The sequence below is a fragment of the Cydia strobilella genome, chromosome 27, assembly GCF_947568885.1.
Source record: "Cydia strobilella chromosome 27, ilCydStro3.1, whole genome shotgun sequence".
Lineage (NCBI taxonomy): Eukaryota > Metazoa > Arthropoda > Insecta > Lepidoptera > Tortricidae > Cydia > Cydia strobilella.
Window position 1 is genome coordinate 1,310,249 of NC_086067.1, and position 21,763 is coordinate 1,332,011.

Genomic DNA, 21,763 nt, shown 5'->3' on the forward strand with positions numbered 1-21,763 from the left:
CTATACTATACTATGTCTATGTCGCTTACCATAAGGACGACAGTTGCTTGTATCTTTATACGAAAACCCTGTCAGAGCGGCTTTATGGCAAGCGACAATACCTGGTACCTTTTAACTATAAAACTCCCGTGAGACTCAAACATATTAGATTATTTTAAACCGGGTCACTCACGTATTATTAAGTCGAATAGCTCGACATGTTTCGGTTCAATTTACGAGGACCCGTGAGTGACCCGGTTTAAAATAATCTAACATGTGGTACCTTTTGCTTGAAAACGACACAAATATTTATTTTATTCTGTTTTTTAGTATTTGTTGTTATAGCGGCAACAGAAATACATCTGTGAAAATTTCAACTGTCTAACTATCTCGGTTCATGAGATACAGCCTGGTGACAGACAGACGGACAGCGGAGTCTTAGTAATAGTCCCGTTTTTACCCTTTGGGTACGGAACCCTAAAAAAAATGCTTTTTACGTGTTTCAAGTTGTTCCATATTCAAATTTGTTTTCGTTTTATATGCATTAGGGCGACAATGGGTAATTATTCCGATTGTTAAAACCCAAGACGTTTCTAGTTCGGATTGACGTAACAATTTAAATTAACGCTGTACATTAATATGCTAATGTACCAAAACGTAAATGTGGTATTTTCTATAAAAAGGGACCTTATTGTCGATGGCGCTTACGCCATTATAATCGATGCTCCGATATAAATACAATGCCGCGCGACGCTGTGCGACGTAAGCGCCATCGACAATAAGGTCCCTATATTCAAAGAAAATGCCCCAAATAGAGATGTCGTTTTGGACCCGCAACGCAAACAACTCACACCGGCCATACACATTAATCGAATTTAAACTATCGTGAGACATACTAACTTAGCGGTTTCACTCACGTATTTTTAGTCACTCGCGCGACATGTTTCGGAGAGCCTACGTATGTTTCGGGGAGTTCGTGACGCCCACCCGTCGTGACCGCTACTCACTCAGGCACTGTTAGTGCTTGAAAATGGAAACCTAGGCTCTCCGAAACATGTCGCGCGAGTGACTAAAAAATACGTGAGTGAAACCGCTAAGTTAGCTAGGCCATACACATTGTAGCGCATCCACTCCGCCGACGACGGGCTGGGGGCAGAGCCAGGCGCTATGCGCGCCTGCTGCCTCCACCGTAGCGGGCTGCGCAGGGCTCCGGGGGAGTCCCTGCGGTTTTTCTAGCTCACAGGACGGGTCACTCACCAAGTGGCACCCAAAAATGCTCACGGCCTGCGGGCCGCCCGCTGGGGCGCTTGCGGTCGAATGCTTTTAGCGACCCTGCGGCACCCCATCTAAGGCGGATTCGGCACTCGTTGGTGGTTTTAGACGGTAGTCCTCTGGTTAGTCCGTCATCCCTCCTGGTTCCCCCGGACCAGGTGGCATGCGTAAACGCATTTCCCCAACGTTAAAAAAAAAAAAAAAGGCCATACACATTGTATAGTACCTGTACTTATAGCGGAGTCTTAGTAATAGGGTCCCGTTTTATCCTTTGGGTACGGAACCCTAAAAACGGACCAAGCTAACTCTGCATAGCATTTGAAATGACAAAGTGTGGCAATGTCATCGTACCTGTCAAATTTCTATGTAACTTTATAAATACTGACTTATTGTCTTTTTGTGATCTAAATAGGAATTAGGAACGTCCAAAGAATGAAACAACCAGTCAACTAAACAAATGTAATTATAATTTAAATAACGCAACTATACAATATGTGCATAAATAAAATCAATTACGGACAGAAAATCCGTTACCTTCACAAACAAATAATATAAAATATTTGTGACATATTCGGGCAAAAGGTACCACAATGTCTATTGGCTATGTCCTAAGTGTGATAAAAGAAGAAATAAATGTGTTGATAGCGCTCACTAATATAATATCTAATCACTGGGTATGTCACATAGCCGCTTGGCGGGCGCCACTATCGCACACATAGCCAATAAGAATGATTTCTAGTGCTATTTTTATAATATGTGACGTTTTCAATCAAAAGGTACCACGTTCGCTTACCATAAGGGCGAAAATTGCTTGTATCTTTATACGAAAAACCTGTCAGAATGTCCTTATGATAAGCGACAATGTGGTACCTTTTGCTTGAAAACGGCACATATTAGCGCCTTATACTTAACAATTAAGTTACCTTTTACTTGAAAACGTCACAAATGTCAATAATAGTACAAAACGACAATACTTTTAGTTATTAAAGAGTGAGTTTCAATTCGCATACTCTTATACAAACTGAAGGCAAATTCAACATGCTTTAAGGACAACCAGTGACATTTACTAAATGGCGATGTCACCAGCGAACTGTCAATTGTATGCGACGCGGTTTAATTGTCACAATGTCGTAAATATGTACACAATAAAGAATCGCATCGACTTCTGTACCCACAATTTTATATGGTACAGAAATTAAATCAGTAGTAAGGTCAATGTGGGAAAGATCGTCATATAAAATGTATTGCGCAGAAGATCGTCATAGGACAAGAATCGTATTTGTATACGTACAGTCGAAGGCAAAAATATCGATCCAGACAAATGGCTCAAAAATATGTGAACACGACTTTATTGTCTAAGGTGTAAGAGCGTACACATATTTTTAAAACTTTGGGAATGTATATATATTTATGCCCTTGACTGTACGTCGCTCAGACACAGAAAGGAAGTGTTTCGCTCCTTAGTCACGGGTAGAAATATGGGTGCATATAACTTACTGAAAAATATGTCCCATAGTTCTTAATTCGCTGACATAAGAGCTATGGGACATATTTTTGAGTATGATGTGTGCACCAATATTTTTACACTTGATTGTACAAACGCACAATGGCGTAGCTAGAGAATATGGCGCCCGGGGCAGTCACCAAATTTGCGCCCCCTGACGACTGACAAGTTTCCCTGCTGCTGCCTTTTGCCCATTTTGGCGGGCATGCCCCCTCTGCCCCCACCTAGTTACGCCACTGCAAACGCCTCTTGCGTCTTTAAAAGCGACGAAAGAGCTTGTAGACGGTCTTCCCTTATATACGATATACTCCACATTAACCTTACCAGAAATTTACCTAATCGTAGTGTTCGCAAACGTTGTAAACCACCAAATTAAAACCAAATAGCTTTTTATATATTTTAAAAGATAATATAGTTGCCAATATAGGTACTTACTATTTTTCTGATTTTTTAAAATTAGTTAATTAATCTAAAATAATCACTGCAAGTATTGATTATAATTTGTTACATAATTTTAAGTTTCATAATTTATTTTTTAAACAATCGTTTTTTTTTAAATGTCTAATTTACATTTTTTGACCACGTCGTCGAATATATCTGGGCGAACAAGATACCCAAAAACATCTAAACACGAATATTAAGGCGTCGATCGATCATGTACAGATTTTTGAGTGTCACGCTGTTTACATTTAAATAGCGATGTGAGTCACAGTCTTAAATATGTAGTATACAAAGTAAACATAACAAAACTTCCGTAAGGCACTGACATATTAAATATATTCCGGGTCACTCACGCTAACGCTCTTTGAAATGCTCCTCGTTACGGAGCGAAACATGTCGAGCAATCATCGACTTTATAAACGTGAGTGACCCGTTTTAAAATAAAATAATTTAATATGTGAGTGACCCGGTTTAGTATATTTAAAATGTACATATTTTTGTCTTTATATAATATTGTGATGTGAAATTATTTATATAAGTGTTATTCTTTAAAGTCTTTGGCACTAAAAATTAAATGTCAAAAGCGGTTTAAAACATTAAAATACTTCCACCAATACAATAAGTCTGAGGGTTTTATATAAAAATTCACAATTTAAAATTGACCGATATTCTGGTGCAACTATAGCTGGTCAAGCTTTTTTTATAAATATATATTATTTAATAGTTATAGTTATATATGTGACTTTTTCAACCAAAAGGTACCACATTGTCGCTTGGCGATAAGGTTGATTTCAAATTGAAGCTGTATGGAAATAGCGCCTTAACCGACAATAAGTACCCTTTTGATTGAAAATGCCACATTTATATTATAGTTATAGGACAATCTGACACAAGTCGAGTAATAGATCTAGACGATGTTATACAGTAGCAAAGAGAATTAATTGTAATAGAGAGGTAAAGTCTAAGAAAAAAACGTTCCCCTTAGTTTGACATTTAAAACAGATGGCGCTGTACTGCGCCATTTGTCTTGCGTATGGATGGTATAGAAAGGATGCCAATCTCTTAAGGCAGAATTGTTGCAAAAGTGACCGCTTTCAGCTTTAAATAATAGTTCCTAATCTCTCCGGTGGCGCTAGTTAGGCTCCGGGACATGAGTATGACATGTACCATATAAGGCAACAAATAACCCGACCAAATTACGTAGGTTGTTTTTGGTAGTATTTCGGTGTATGGTGGCGCCGCCTAATTACTGTTTTTTGATGGACACTTTTCATACATAGAGAGTTGGCTCCTTTATACAGTCTCCATGCTCAAAATGTATGGAGCTGTACAGCGCCATCTCGTTTACCTGTCAAATTCGAAGCACGAAATTGTCTTAGATTTTACGCATCTGGGCATTTCCACTTAAAAGCGTACCATTTACTTATATACTATTTTCACGGTGACAATGTACGAAATCGTATTGAAATTAATTCCTTGGCCGTATGTTTATTTTTGTACAATAAAGAGTTTTACAATGCATGTGCTCGAAAAGTGCGTTTCCTACGGAGCCATATCATGCGGAAAGTACTACTTTTCCGCACTAGTGCTTTTTGTTTTAATTTTTTTTTACAGTACATATGGTGCTACTTTCTCGCACTTTTCCGCACTAGTGCTTTTTGTTTACAATATTTTAATAATTAAACTTATTTGCCATTATATGTTTTTTTTTTATTTACTCGCACAATGCATAGTAAACATTGTATGATACACGTGCGTAAAGATGATTTCCGCACTTGTTGCATAAATAGCTATTATTACTACTACTACTACTAATTGTCAATTACAAATACACATCCATAGTTACACCAGTCAACACCTCACTTTAATAGAAATGCTATAAAAACACACACCGTTTAAACCGTATCATACATTTTAGTCTCATGTGTAATCCGATCAACGAGGTCACCTGAAGATATCAATTTTTAACTGATTCCTTTTCTAGTATTTTCGCAAAGAAAGTAAGAAATCTTTTATAAATTACTCAGCGCTAGGGAATGCAAACCGGTTTTTATTTGTACGAAATTTTGGTTAATAACCGGTTATTAACCGGTTTTTCCATATAATTAAAAACCGGTTTGCATTCCTTACTCAGCGCTAAGCAGCAGGCGTTCACCCAAATGGCATAATAAATAAATAAGTATAAATAATGATTATGGAACAATTTTACACAAAATTGGCTTAGTCCCATAACAAGCTTATGTTGTGGTACTAAAGACGACATAATATAATAGAAAGATACAGTAGGCGCTCGATAATCCGGCACCTAAAATTTTCTTCCTAATGTTGTAACTGTCGAATTATTGATTTGTATGAGAAAAAAACCTTTATATTGAAAATAAATCCTACAACTAATGCAAGCGCTCTGTAATCCTGCGATTTACTGGGGTCACTACCACCTGGTCTAAAAGGCCGTTAAAAATCAAACATTGTCCAGTTTCTGCTGTTTGTAAACATAAACTATTACAAGAAACTAAGCGGTAATAATATTTTAAAGGTTTCGATCCTCGTTGATCAGGGTATAAACACAGCTTAACATACTCACTAAGCACCAATAGTTGTGATACTGAATACATACAAATTATGACAATTTGATCTTTTTAATGTAATAGAACGCAGTAGCATATGGACGCTGGTGATTTTTTATACCACGTCGGTGTCAAACAAGCATACATCCCGCCTGATGGTAAGCGGTCACCGTACCCGATGGACGCCGGCACCTCCAGAGGTGTCACATGCGCGTTGCCGACCCTTTAAAAACCTGTACATACTGTAGTCCCTTGTAAAACTTCGGGAACTCGTAAAATATTGAAAAATGTTTTAAAAAAAGTATGTCAAACTGTCATAATTTATAGTCATACAGTTATTTTTATAACAATATGGCTTCTACATTAGTTTACTAAAAGTATAATAAATATAATATATATTATATAATTTATACATACGAACAATAAGATCGGTATATTGCCAACATGTACATTTCAAAAAGGTACGTTGGGGTAAGTGCGGACTATTCTAGTATGCCTACCTAACTCCAATGGAATCAGGGTTTATTTAGTAAGTATACATTTAGTGACGTATATGTCGCAGCCATCTGGTTAAATTAGCCAGCTAATTAGTCGCCTAGGCTGTTCATTAAACGCCGGCATCCAATTTGATGTCTAGGCCGCTAGTTAATTGAACTAGATTCACTCAACGATTAACAATTGGGCGTATTGAAAATCAGAATTTACGCGCGTAAAAGCTGGTTTTTAAAAACACAGAATAAATAGCAGTATTAGGTACAGAAGATTCACTCTAATAAAACGCGTCTATAACGACAGATATGACCGCTAGGTGGCGCAAGCGTCCGTTCCGTAGCGGTGCGCGGCAACCACTATGGCTAGACACCAAAATTGGTGTGGGCCGCGTGTACTTGTAGCGACGCGACGATATCGCGGAGTGAGCTATCTGGTATAGACGCATATAGGCGTACCAAAGATAGATATAACTCCGTAATAGATGGATACAGTCTAAGGAAAAAACGTGCCTCGAAAATCAAGAAAATTTGATTCTCGTTCAGAGGGCGCTACTAGCTTTGGCTTACTGTCGTATAGATGGCGTTGACGGTTTCGTTTATTTAACAATTTTAACGCATATTAGTAAAAGAACATGGGTCAAAATCATAAAAATAATTAATGCAAATAAATAAATCATTTATCCATATCTAAATACATTTTATCGTATTTTTATAAATATTTATTTTTAGTTTTAAAGTGTGTCGACAGATGGCAGTGAATTTACTGGGGTTACAAAATTTACTATGACAGTACCGCTCTAGTATAAGTTACTCTATGGGCGTACCAATGTGAAACCGCTGTTAGGTTTGAATAATATAAATGTGTACGTGTAATTGTGTGTAAGTGGTTTTTCCTGCGGGACAGGCCCCGCCTAGTGTAGGAACCAGGTCAACTGAAAGGCACAAACCCTGTTCTTTCAAATTCTGCACTGTACTTATAGCTCTTTATTAGAAAGAAAAAAGACATTTATTTATTGTAAAGACCTTCTACAAACAGCGCCACCTCAGTTACAAAAAAGAACTTACTCACTAAACACTTACAGCTAGGTACAATGGTAGTTATAGAAAAAGGTAGTTATAGAAATTATTATGTGTAAGCATCAACTTAAATTTGTAAAGAGGAATAAATATGTTTATGTTTTAATCTGTACGTGCTTTCTTTGCTGATCGAATGAATGATTCGTAGTTATAGTTTTATAATTTATATATTATATTTTATATATATTATGTGTATTGTATATATTTCGATGGTCTTGCATATGTGTTAAATTTTAATTTAGCTTTGCGTTTTATATTTTGTTAGTATTAGTTAGCACCGTCCACAATCTCTGCTTTGCCCTTAGGTTGACTGGTAGACTATGAATTAAAAACTGTAATAGATGTCATATATTAAAGAAAAAGTGACGAAGCCCTCCAGTGGTGAAGGCCGGATTCGAACCGGCGTCTTTAGCTAATCAAAATACAACACAACACAAATCAAAATATTTAATAAATTAATTGTATTTGTTCTCAAACTTGTTGGTAGAGTTTGCTTTTGGCATTAAGTCCACCTTTTGTACGATAAGTTTTCTTTTGTGCAATAAAGATTAAATAAATGTGAAAGTTGGCAGTATACCGTATCTCTCGTCATCAATCTGTCATCATGTCACCTGTCATGTCATGTCACTACATGACGCTGCACTGTGAGTTGTCGGGTGCGGCGAACCCTTGCGGGGGCACGGCCATGTCACCAACCAGCTCTGTGGGCGGTTGGCCTAAGTCTTGCATCTGGAAAATAAAATATGTATAAATTTCTGTCAAAATTATAGAAAATCAAACATTTTCTGTAAACGGGCCATACGCGTGCGCCCGTAAGGGACAGAACATGCGCAATAGGACGAAATTATAAAACCGGCCAAGTGCGAGTCGGACTCGCGCACGAAGGGTTCCGTACCATTACGCAAAAAACGGCAAAAAAATTACGTCTGTTGTATGGGAGCCCCACTTAAATATTTATTTAATTCTGTTTCTAGTATTTGTTGTTATAGCGGCAACAGAAATACATCATCTGTGAAAATTTCAAACTACCACGGTTCATGAGATACAGCCTGGTGACAGACGGACAGCTGAGTCTTATTAATAGCATAGAGTAACTTATACTAGAGCGGTACTGTCATAGTAAATTTTGTAACCCCAGTAAATTCACTGCCATCTGTCGACACACTTTAAAACTAAAAATGAAGATTTATAAACATACGATAGAATGTATTTAAATATAGATAAATGATTTTTTTTATTTGCATTAATTATTTTAATGATTTTGACCCATGTTCTTTCACTGATATGCGTTAAAATTGTTAAATAACGAACGAAACCGTCAACGCCATCTATACGACTGTAGGCCAAAACTAGTAGCGCCCTCTGAACGAGAATCAAATATTCTTGATTTTCGAGGCACGTTTTTTCCTTAGACTGTATCCATCTATTACGGAGTTATATCTATCTTTGGTAATAGGATCCCGTCGGGAGGTTAATAGGAGCCGCGCGCGTCAATTGACTTTGGCGGGTAAAGGGTTGAAAGCTACCTTCTGCATGAGTTCAAGGACCACTTCGAACCGTTTCCTCTTGACATCTTCAGGGTCAGATTCCTGCTCCGGTTCCAGCTCAGCGCAGACCTGCTGCATCAGCTCCTGCTGCCGGCAGTATCTGACAAGAAATTAGATTTTAAATGGGTGGATCAACAACTACAAATGTATATAACAAAATTTTAAAAACCGACCATGTTAATAGACTATTTGACTGTGTTAGCGCCTATTTGCGCTGTTTAAATAAGACAAGGTATCAACTTGAGATTACCATTTTAATGGGTTTTATTATAATGTACAATAACTATATGTATAGGTTCTATGTCTAGGACACGCGCGTTTATCGTGGTGGTTATATTGCAAGAGAGCGATGCGCTCGCAGCGATGCCCGAAGATGCGTCGTGTGTGTGAAACTCTGGCGCTAGCATCGCGCTTTCTGGTTGGACGCCGATCCCGCCGTCTATGTTGGCATCTTGGGGCTGCAGGGCTGCGTTTCCACACATCATTGGTTGGCGAAGCTAGCGGTGTTGCCACAGCGCTAACAGACTGAGTTTAGGGGTCAAGAAAATGTGACATGTTGTGACAAGGGGGAGGGGGGAGTCACAAACTATTTTATTCGCTGTACAGTTAAATAACAAGTTTTTGGAACGATAATTGTTTTCAATCGTTTAATTTTCTTCTACATTTCACTTCTGGAATTCGTACAAAGTTTAATCGAAAATGCCCACCTGTCCTAGTCATCCCGGGGCAATTTCCCCTTGTTCTCCTCGAGCCAGGCGGGGTACTTGTCTACTAACTCTTTCAAGGAGTAGAGGACCTCCTTAGAGGAGGAAGTGGAGAAACATGTTGTTAATGAAATATAACAATGAATCCAAAATGCCTACCTGTCGTAGTCATCCTGGGGTACTTTCCCCTTGTTCTCTTCGAGCCAGGCGGGGTACTTGTCCACCAACTCCTTCAAGGAGTAGATTACCTTCTTAGAGGAGGAACATGTGCCTGAAATATAACAATTAATTCAAAATGCCCACCTGTCATAGTCATCCTGGGGCACTTTCCCCTTGTTCTCTTCGAGCCAGGCGGGGTACTTGTCCACCAACTCCTTCAAGGAGTAGATTACCTTCTTAGAGGAGGAACATGTGCCTGAAATATAACAATTAATTCAAAATGCCCACCTGTCATAGTCATCCTGGGGCACTTTCCCCTTGTTCTCTTCGAGCCAGGCGGGGTACTTGTCCACTAATTCCTTCAAGGAGGGGTAGAGGACCTCCTTAGAGAGGAGGGACTGCATCATCCCTTGCATGAAGGGGAGGAACATGTTGCCTTCCTAGAACATCCATACTAATATTACAAATGCGAAAGTGTCTGTCTGTCTGTCACCTCTTCACGCTTAAACCGCTGAACTGATTTAGTTGAAGTTTGGTATAGAAATAGTTTGAGTCCGGGGGAAGGACATAGGGAAGTCTTTATCCCAGAAGTCATCCTTTAAGGGGGTGAAAGGGGGGGGGGGAGCGGATAAGGTATATCTATGTCTGTAATTAGTTTATGTAGCTTTAGATACCATTTAAAAAAAATACAGCGAATTTAAGTTTTTCATAAAAAAATTGTTTTTGCTCCATTTCGCTTGATTTATAAACTGGAGCTATGTAAAATAATTTCAGACCTAGATATACCTCATGTCATTGTATGTGCAAAGTTTCATTACAATCCAACACGTAGTTTTAAATGAGAGCGGTACAACCACAGAACTGGTGCCACACCACAGTACCACAGAACAAGCGCTGGTGGCCTAGCGGTAAGAGCGTGCGACTTGCAATCCGAAGGTCGCAGGTTCAAACCAGGGACCGGCCCGCTATCCCTTATCGGGGTTTTATAAGGGTATTGCATAAGGCTTAACTCACCATACCCTTTGCCAGACGAAACCCTTTGTTTTGCTTTTAAAAACCCTTATATAAAGCTACCACATTTGAGTAATCGGTAGCCCAAATACCCTTACAAAACCCTTATCATCCGCTCACCAACACCTTGCATATTGCTTATAAGGGTTAGCCTTATAAAGGGCTTCCCTTTTAGCATATAAGCGTGCTAATTTAAGTCGTCTACCTTGTTCATAAAGCACACATTACTTCGAATCCGAGCGATCATCGGCGGCGACGGCGGCGTTCTTTGACTAGGCACGTATTTTCTTTCCTTTTCATACACTACCGTAGATATATACTAATCCTGTCTCTTACACGCAAAGGGAAACCTTTATAAAAAGCGCTTAAAGATAAGGGTAACCCTTATTAAGGGCTAGCCTTATTTTTGGTTAGCTTTTCGGTAAGGGTTAGTCAAAGGTAGGGGTATGAATGGGCTTGCAGTTCAAAAGGGAAAGTCTTTCAATGTGTTAGCCGTGTTTAAGTGTCGCCCATTGAAAAGGTTTTATCGCGGAAAGGGTTGTCCGGTCCCTGGTTCAAACCCTGGCTCGTACCAATGAGTTTTTCGGAACTTATGTACGAAATATCATTTGATATTTACCAGTCGCTTTTCGGTGAAGGAAAACATCGTGAGGAAACCGGACTAATCCCAACAAGGCCTAGTTTCCCCTCTGGGTTGGAAGGTCAGATGGCAGTCGCTTTCGTAAAAACTAGTGCCTACGCCAATTCTCGGGATTAGTTGCCAAGCGGACCCCAGGCTCCCATGAGCCGTGGCAAAATGCCGGGACAACGCGAGGAAGATGACTACCACAGAACTATATCAAGATAGAAGTAAAGAGCTCGGCAATTTGTAGGGAGACCGAGCGTGTAACATTTTGCGTAGGTACTTTGACGTCACGAGCGTAATTTAGTGATGAGAAACATAAGCCGCGCGAAACGATTCAAAAGCATCGATTCACAGATCGATTAGAACACGGCATCGATTCTAAAATATCGATAAGAACCGACAGAAGAAATGATAATTATTTTCGACAGAGGAAATGATAATTCACGTTAACGATTCAACGGAGCCACGACGTTCTATTGCCAAAATAGCGTTTAATTTTTAAGTTTATGAAATTTATATGTATGTTTGTCTATAAGGTATGGTACTACATTTGTATGGGAAGGTGCAATTCGGCCGAGCTTGCCGGGGACTCTTAAATGAATAAAGATAACAATAACTCTTTGAGGTATGTATGAGTATGAGTATGATGGTAGATCCTCACCTGGTTTTCTCCGAGATTGAAGTTGCCAAACATATTCGCGAGGTCTTGGTCGCTGAAAGGCGTTTGTAGACCTTCAGAGTTTGAGCTCAGGTTTTGTAAGGTCTGGGATATGGCTGCTGACACCTGTCAATAATAATAAAAGATTCACAAGAGTCACACGAACTTGTTGCCAAAAAGCCGCACCCATACAAAGCGTAATTTCCAAAGCGTACCTCGTCGATTTTAGCAGGGTCCGCCGCGGGGGCTTCGCTGCCGTCCGCGCCGCCCGCGCCCCCCGCACCCCCCGCGCCCGCCGGCTTCAGCACCGCGGCCGCCGCCTCTGCACATCACATACAATCAATATGAGTAATAAGTTTTTGACAAAAAATTTACTTTTGGTATAAACTTTTATCGCTGACTTTACTTTTTTTTTCCACAGGCAACTAGTACTCATCGAGACACTTCTAAAAACCCCAAACACAATTAGGTTTCGTTGTTTTATCACAGAGTTCCTACGGCCACCTCCTGTCTCCATCATCAGCTCGATGGTACCATAATATTTATGCAAATTTTCAACTTCATCGGAAACCGGGAAATGGGTCAAATTTAACTTGCAAGATTTGACCCTTACAAACATAGTTACATAACTACATAATGGGACAATCTTAACCTCGTAATAACGGCTCGGCCACGACATCGCGCGGCGGCCATAGGTGGGAACGAAAGGTCCGATCGCTGTGTCTCGCTCCAACCTATGGCCGCCGCTCGCCGCTGCCGCCGCCGCGCGAAGTCGTGGGGACCGTAAAGGCAGTTTCGTTTGAGACAGCAATTAAAAAAAAAACAAAAATGCTACTTTATTGGGTTTATGAAAGGTTCAAATTAGATTGAAACGGAGTGTATAATATATAATAAAATACCACAACAGCTTAAAGAAGTGTCCGATAACCAATTTAATAAAAAAATACGTGAGTGGCTTTTAGAATGCAGATTTTATAAATTGAATGATTTTTTGCTATATTAATGTATATTATAATGCAATAAGGTTAGAAATATTTATTAATTGGCTGATAATATTATTTATTTTTTAGTTAAGTTTAAATTGTATTTGTACATATGTAAATAATTGTGAATATTTTGCATGCTATAGATTATGGCTAATTAAGGAGTGTACATAAAAATACTTATTGTAATAACACCTGTAAACCAACCCTTATTATAGCAAAATAAATTGATTGATTGATTAATTGATTGATACATTATAATGCACATTGGACTTTAGAGAATAAATTTACTCACCAGCCATTTTCGAGAATGTCTGTGCTATCTGCTCCTGGCTGATTTCTTGCTCTGAAACACAAAATGTTTTTAATCATAAAATTATTTATTTATTATATAATTACACAACAAATCTTTATTTCAAAACCTCAAAATAAAATAACAGCAAGATAGACACAGATAATAATATATTTAGGTATTATTAATAATTATTACGTGTCTAGATTAATGAGATCATTTAAGTCATATAGGCACTTCTTCTTCTTGTTCGTGTAAAGGGATCAAACTTTTTAAAACTAAATTTTTGTCTGCCAATGTTTTGCCACTTCTAACCCTCAGGGTGTGGCCCTCAGGAGACCTTCCTCACTGCACATCGTTGAGCACAGAGAACACTGTCTCTGTCTACATGGTCGCAATACTCGAAATGCAGATAAGCTCGTTTCTATCAACCGCAGGCTAGCCAAGTCCTCGAAACTGACTCTTGTGACGGGCCCCAAGGTATATAACCACCTACCAAAAAATATAACTGCGGCTCCTAATGTAAGCAGCTTTAAGCACCGCCTAAAAAGATGGCTTATTGAGCGCCCGTTCTACAATTATGACGAGTTCATAATGACCAAGGAATTATAATTGTAAAAATTACTTGATTACTTTCTATTAAGTGTTGACTTTTATAATTAAGTAAGATTTATATAATTAAATTGTTATGTAATGTGATTGCGCTTACTATGTAAGGATTATTTATTTCCAGTAATTTTTTTAAGTTGCACCCAGACTGACATGTAAATTAGCTTTACCAATAAAATGATTATGATATTTATGATTATGATTATGATTATTGTTGTTTGGGTCATATTGGCACTATTGGCAGTTACTATACAAGAAAAAAAAAACTTAATTTAATATTCTTATCATCTATGAAATGTATTACAGAATAATAACATTTTTGTAAAAGAAACTCTTTTAGTCTTGCATTGAAAACGCAATGGTTGACAATAGTTTTATATTGTAATAGCTTTTGCCCGCGACTTCGTCTGCGTGGTGTTAGTAATTTGGGTAGTTTTAATAACAAAACTTCCGTGAGACCCAGACATATTAAACATATTAATAAAGGGTCACTCACGTATTTTAAGTCGAAAAACGCTCGACATGTTTCACTCCGTACCGAGGACCGTCATCAGGAGCTTGCGTTGACGGTGACGGACCGGCGCAGACTGCTGAATTTGGGTAGCTTATTTTTTATCTAATATGCTTTTTTTCGATTCCCCATACAAACTTCCACCCCCTTAAAGGATGACTACTGGTATAAAAACTACCCCATGTCCTTCCCCGGGACTCAAACTATCTCTATACCAAATTTCAACTAAATCGGAGGTAACAGACAGACAGACAGACAGACACACTTTCGCATTTATAATATTAGTATGGATGGCAGACTATTTAACAACAAGACACTGATAAAAAGCCGCAAGTTTCATAATATTTAGTCTTGGCACTATCTTGTTTTGTATGTCTTTCCATCTAGATGACATTCCCTGCTCTTTCTGACTTTCATAGTGTTTTAAGTGCTTGATAAATTACGTGAGAAAAACAAGTATGTACAATTGTACACACAGAGCACTGTTAAAATCTTCATCATCATCATCATGTCAGGCGATAGACGTCCACTGCTGGACATAGGCCTCCCCCAAGGCTCGCCACTCCGACCGATCCTGTGCCGCTCGCAACCACCGAATTCCCGCGACCTTCACCAGGTCGTCGCTCCATCTTGTTGGAGGCCTACCGGCAGTTCGTCTTCCGGTATGCGGACGCCACTCCAGAACCTTCCGGCTCCACCGGCCATCAGTTCTGCGAGCAATGTGCCCCGCCCACTGCCACTTAAGGTTAAAATCTTAAGTGGCATAAAATGTTCGCTACAAGTCTCATACGAGGGAATGAGAACTAATGTTCAAATAGCCCTTTTTTGTATTATAAACATGGCTTCCATTCCACATTGTATTTGTACCTGTTTCCCCAGAGTTTTATGCTGTAACGCAACTTAGTGACAGGTAGTCCTCTGGGTGACTAGAGGTCATAAACTCTACTTACGTTCACCAGGTACACCACTGAAGCTGCCAAGCAAAGCGGCCATGTTGCTCTCAAACTGCGCCGCTGCTTCCTTAACAAACTCCTCGCTCCACACCGGCTCCTGTGTCTCTCCGGCTGCGGGCGGCTTCTTCGTCATGTCTTGGAGAGCACCTGGAATCAATCATTGTTAATCAAGTGAAATTGATTTAATAGCCCAAAGAGTATTATTCTAGCTACAGTATTTATGAGTCACATAAACGTAACCGCTGTCATACAATCAAAGTTACACTAATTTTAAAAGAAATTAATATAAAGTAATTAATTAATTATATAATTAAAATAAGAAAAATTTACAAGATCAGACATTCCATAAACCGAGAAAAAACTAAGATTATAGACGCACTAAGCCAGGCCCAGAAACACAAATGGAGATGGGCTGGCCATGTTGCCAGACTCCAGGATGAGAGGTGGACTTTTCACACAACGGCCTGGAAAGGTCCAGACGGAAAGAGGAAGAGAAGACGGCCATTGGCACGCTGGTCGGACGACATAATTAAAATAGCAGGGGCCAACTGGATATGGGAGGCCCAAGAACGAAAAAAATGGAAGAATCTGGAAGAGGCCTACACCTCCTAGGAGGGTTCTGGAGTAATTTTTCAATATTATACAAATTAGGTTTAAATTTTTAGATTAAGTTTTATTACCCAGAAATAAAAGGCTTTTTTATTTATTTTATTCTTTTATAATTAAATTAATATTTGACATATTTGTTTTAAAACGAGTGTAACTTTGATTGTATGGTAGCGGCTTTTTAGCAGTGGATTTGTGAGACCTAACCCTAACCCCTATACTTTAGACTTCAGTGTATTTTTTTTTATACCACGTCGGTGGCAATCAAACATACGGCCCGCTTGATGGTAAGCATTGTATGCAAGTGGTTTATAACATTACACTAACTTTATATTATTGTCACACTTTATGAATTATTTGTTTATCTATTCATTTCACGTCAAGCAAATTTTCAAAGAAAATACATTTATTTATAGTGAAAATAATTGGGGAAAGTAAAAAGTTTATTTTATTAGGAAAACTGTTAAGGGGCACTGATTACCAGTCCGCTGGACGGTATCCGCCTGTCAGTTGTTCGGAACTGTCAAATTTTTGTTTTAACTGACAGGCTGATATCATTCGGCGGACTGATAATCAGTGGGCCCCTTTATGCTCACATGGTCAAATGTGTCATTTTCAAGTCAAAGGTACCACATTGTCGCTTGCCATAAGGACGCTCTGACAGGTTTTTCGTATAAAGATATAAGCAATTTTCGTCCTTATGTTAAGCGACAATGTGGTACCTTTTGATTGAAAACGTCACAAATATGATAATACTGAAGATAATGAAACCAAGTACACAATGACTAATTATTGTAAAAGTAAGCTGTAAAAAGTACTTTTGCTGTAACAACTCTATGTACCATGGTTTCGCAACAAAGAATTCTATTCTATTCTATTCTAAACCAACGTAAGCCAGGACATAAGTGAAAAGCTTCTTAATAACCGGATCCACACAGAGAGAGCTTACGCGCGAGGCAATTTCCTCGCGCACAAAACGGCCAGTGTAAAACACGCGCGCCTCGGCCGAGGCAGAGCAGAGGCACGTCTTACGTCTACGCTGTCCGTTTTGTAAGCAAGGAAGTTGCCTCGCGCGTATGCTCGCTCTGTGAACCCGGCTAATGACGAAATTTCGTCATTCTTCGTTTTACCCGTTCTCGTATTGACAAAGTTCATTATTGTACGTAATGCTTGTTAGTATGCAAATATTTAAGGTACTTTACAAGCGGAAATAAAAAATAAAGGTTATACTTATTAGGTAATGAATCACAAGATTATTTTAAGAACTTACTGTCGAGTAAATCGTCCAATTCCGGATCGACCTCCTTTTTAGTCGCATCTTTGTTGTCGGACATAATAATTTAGTAATTAAACTATTTAAATAAAATTTTATGAGAAAATTTTCACAAAACAGTCTAGTTCTTTGACGTTTTAAATTTTGTATAGTCAGTGAGTTAAGGCTTTTACAAATAACTTTTGAGATGAATACAGTAATGCCAATGTGAGAAACTAGAAATTGAAATATTAGCTTGTAAAAGAACTGTCCGTTGTTTTGAAAATGTCTTTATTTACCATTTGATATAAATTACAATAAAGGTACTTATTTTCCTGAATGAACATTTAGTTTACAAATAATTTGAAATTATATATTTTCTTTAAAAAAAATTGTTTTGTTGGTAACTCTGCGTTAGTAATACAGAGAAAAATGCCCTGAGAAAATGCCTTATTGTGTTTTATCTATGGAGACAATGACACTTAGCGTTTTGTTACTGCATTTATCCCGTATCATGTGACTAAATATATAAAGGCGGAACTATAGTTGGTCAAGCAAATCTTGTCAGTAGATATTTGCCAAAACCCCCCTCCTCGTGACATTTAGTGAGATTCGTCTTTATGGATGGTATAGAAAGGATGCCAATCTCTTATGGCAGAATTGTTGCAAAAGTGACCGCTTTCAGCTTTAAATAATAGTTCCTAATCTCTCCGGTGGCGCTAGTTACGCTCTGGGACGTGAGTATAACATGTAACATGGAGACTGTATAAAGGAGCCAAATCTCTATGTATGAAAAGTGACCATCAAAAAACAGTAATTAGGCGGCGCCACCATGCACCGAAATACTACCAAAAACAACCTACGTAATTTGGTCGGGTTATTTGTTGCCTTATATGGTTCATGTTATACTCATGTCCCAGAGCCTAACTAGCGCCACCGGAGAGATTAGGAACTATTATTTAAAGCTTAACGCGGTCAGTTTTACAACAATTCTGCCATAAGAGATTGCGATCCTTTCTATACCATCCATAACATGTAAGGCAACAAATAACCCGACCAAATTACGTAGGTTGTTTTGGTAGTATTTCGGTGTATGGTGGCGCCGCCTAATTACTGTTTTTTGATGGACACTTTTCATACATAGAGATTTGGCTTCTTTATATAGTCTCCATGTTCGGCTTGCTGCCAATGCCAACTTAGCAGTCAGATTCATATACATATACTATTACTATACATATACTATTATACTCTTTGGTCAGATAGTATAATATATAGCATTAACTAACAAAAACAAAACAACCAGTGGTGGTGGTGGCATTAAAAGTCCGCCTTTTGTACTTTCTTCTTGTTCTTGTGCAATAAAGTTTAAAATAAATAAAATAATCCGTGGTCTCTGCCTACCGTCCTCTCCGGGAAATAGGCGTGATTATATGTATGTATGCAATTTGTACCTTACAAAACAAAGTCCCCCGCTTCGTGTCTGTGTGTATGTATGTGAAAATTACTAAACGGATATTCATGCGGTTTACACCTATCAATATAGTGATTCTTGAGAAAGGTTTAGGTGTATATCATATCATGTGTATATTCATTTGTTAAGGTTTTGTCTAACCCGTGCGAAGCTGGGGCGGGTCGTTAGTAAAACAATAAAAGACTGTGTCATTTATATAATTTATTATAAATCGGGCATAACTCGTCAGCAGTTGGGGCACACGCAGGGCGGGCAGACGGTCGTCGTGCCGCTTGTCGCGTCAGTCACGTAGCGCGGCGTCGTCACCTGTAACATGAGATCCTCCGTCGGTAAAGGGCTTCTACCAAAAGCACTCGTGCGCGAATCGCGGCGCGAAGCCGCGAACGCTAGCGTGGAGTCTGGTTCGCTAATCAGCGAAATCGTCTCCACACTCGCGTTCGCGGCTTTTCGCCGCGTAGTCTGGAACGGGCTACAGAGAATTATAGCCGTAACACACTACCGCACCGCACCAAGGTCACGGTGCGCTGCACTCATAACATAAGTGAGAGCAAGAAAAATATATTTTTTCGTCGCTCTCACTTACGGGTGCGGCGCACTAAGGTCGCGATGCGGTGCGGTAGTGTGTTACGGATATTAAGAAGACATATAGTGCTCACTCCATACATCGGTTTTGTTACCAAAAAGACTACTATTTTCGTAGTCTACATCTAGCGTCAAGTAACGTAACTATCAGTACTGCTACTCGACACTAGATGTCCCATGTGTCGCGACTGAATGAAATGATACTGGTCCCTCCGTTGAATAAAATACCTAGCAAAACAGTGGTTTCGGTTATGTTTGAACTGCGGCCCCTGGAGAATCGAAAACCGTGAATAAATTGGTTAGATTAGGTTAGAACTGCGACCTCCCTAAAATAAAATAGCTTGGAAAAGAAGTTTAAAGGGACAGCATGATTCGACCATGGAGACTATATAAAGGAGCCAAATCTCTATGTATGAAAAGTGTCCATCAAAAAACAGTAATTAGGCGGCGCCACCATACACCGAATTACTACCAAAAACAACTTACGTAATTTGGTCGGGTTATTTGTTGCCTTATATGGTTCATGTTATACCATACTAGCGCCACCGGAGAGATTAAGAACTATTATTTAAAGTTGAAAGCGGTCACTTTTGTAACAATTCTGCCATAAGAGATTGGCATCCTTTCTATACCATCCATAGATTCGACCCTGAACCGCTGTCAAACTTCGGTTTTGTAGAAATATGGAAGGTAGAAAGGAAATGAATCTTCATGTATCAAAAAGTGACCGTAAAAAACAGTAAATAGGCGGCGCCACTAAACACTGAAGTACCTAGACCATACACCTAGTATTTTATATAGATGTGCACCCGTGCGACCGTGAGGGACAGAACATACGCAATGCGACAAAATTAAAAACACGTTTTAACATTCCTGACAACATATCAGAAACAACCTACGTAATTTGGTCGGGTTATTTGCCCCTCCCCCGTTTCATCTCTACATTATTATACCTCTATGGTTCATGTCATAGAGTCTCCTATATATTACAATACTCAAAGATAGATATAACTCCGTAATAGATGGATACAGTCTAAGGAAAAAACGTGCCTAGAAAATCAAAAAAATTTTATTCTCGTTCAGAGGGCGCTACTAGCTTTGGCTTACTGTCGTATAGATGGCGTTGACGGTTTCGTTTGTTATTTAACAATTTTAACGCATATCAGTGAAAGAACATGGGTCAAAATCATAAAAATAATTAATGCAAATAAAAAAAAAACATTTATCCATATTTAAACACATTTTATCGTATTTTTATAAATATTTATTTATAGTTTTAAAGTGTGTCGACAGATGGCAGTGAATTTACTGGGGTTACATAATTTACTATGACAGTACCGCTCTAGTATAAGTTACTCTATGCAATACTCTTTGGTCTCAGAGCCTACCTAGCGCCACCGGAGCGATTAGGAACTATTATTTAAAGCTGAAAGCGGTCACTTTTGCAACAATTCTGCCAATAAGATTCTTGGCCATAAGAGATTGGCATCCTTCCTTTCTATACCATCCATATGTAGAAAGTTTCCTTTCTGTACGGTAGTACTATTATTTATTGTGTCGATCAGTATAAGCGCATTACTTTTGATTTTTAGCTAACGTACCTTAATGAACTTGAATTTTAAGTTTCCATACTTCTTTAGGTTAGACAGTGGAGCTCGGGTGATGCAAAGGCACTGAAAATTAAATAATTATAATAAGCGTTAGTGTGGCGAAGAAGAGACAATACACCTAATGTGTGAATGTCACGCCCTCGCCAGACAGAGAATGAAGGACTGTGGACAGGGGTCGGAAACCGGTATTTGCTCCATACAAAAATACCGGTATTATTACGTTCTTTTTCGTTCTTTTGTTTATAATTTAATTTTTTAATGGGACGTTTTAATAATGCAAAATTGTTTCCTAAATACATGATTCGGTCCTACGTAATGAGCATAAAAAAATAAATTCAAAATATTGGGCTATTTCGGGGTTTTTAAAAAATACCGGTTCCGAGCCCTGACTGTGGAGCTGGTCTTCTCTCTATCTCTATCTTTTCTGAAGGAATCTAAATAGCTGCCCTTGAGCTCCATCATCCGACACATGGAGATGGTCGAAATAGCTCTTGAGTAGGTAGGAAAAATGTTGATCTTGAGTCGACAAAAGGTTGCTCTTGAGTAGGCAAAATATTGCTCTTGAGTTGGGAAAAGGTTGCTCTCGACGGGGATTACACAAACGATCCCAATGGGGATGGTATACAATAGTAGATTGTGTCACAAGGGAGCAAAATGACATATTTACGGCGAGGGCGTACAATTGAATCTCTAAAGTAGAATCCTGAGCGAAGTGAGGGATTCCAATCTGTTACGCCTAAGATGGAAATAATTTTGCTACCATGTGACACATATTGCTTTTGACATCACCTATTATGAGGTAATTATAATGTTTAAAAATATTATTTAAGCTAAAAAAAAATGCGCAAAATATGTTGAA

At 38.8% G+C, this 21,763-nt stretch overlaps 1 protein-coding gene and 1 long non-coding RNA gene across 3 annotated transcripts; both read right to left on the bottom strand.

Moving 5' to 3' along the window:
- Positions 1 to 1,696: 1,696 nt before the first annotated feature.
- Positions 1,697 to 17,394, bottom strand: LOC134753484 (peroxisomal biogenesis factor 19). 2 transcript variants are annotated; one of them, XM_063689361.1, is made up of 9 exons: positions 17,260 to 17,394; positions 15,381 to 15,530; positions 13,314 to 13,364; positions 12,251 to 12,357; positions 12,039 to 12,161; positions 10,099 to 10,181; positions 9,742 to 9,810; positions 8,858 to 8,978; positions 1,697 to 8,060 (listed from the first exon to the last, which is right to left on the bottom strand). In XM_063689361.1, exons 1-9 carry the CDS (start codon positions 17,321 to 17,323, stop codon positions 7,959 to 7,961), a joined length of 870 nt encoding a protein of 289 aa, XP_063545431.1. In that variant the 5' UTR covers positions 17,324 to 17,394; the 3' UTR covers positions 1,697 to 7,958. The 2 variants fall into 2 exon arrangements, with proteins under 2 accessions (XP_063545431.1, XP_063545430.1); XM_063689360.1 differs by lacking the exon at positions 9,742 to 9,810 and having other exon boundaries at positions 10,030 to 10,181.
- A 1,506-nt stretch (positions 17,395 to 18,900) lies between these two features.
- On the bottom strand, positions 18,901 to 20,988 carry LOC134753685 (uncharacterized). Its single transcript, XR_010128839.1, has 2 exons — positions 20,896 to 20,988; positions 18,901 to 19,018 (listed from the first exon to the last, which is right to left on the bottom strand). It is a non-coding gene; the product is annotated as an uncharacterized LOC134753685 (long non-coding RNA).
- Positions 20,989 to 21,763: the final 775 nt, after the last annotated feature.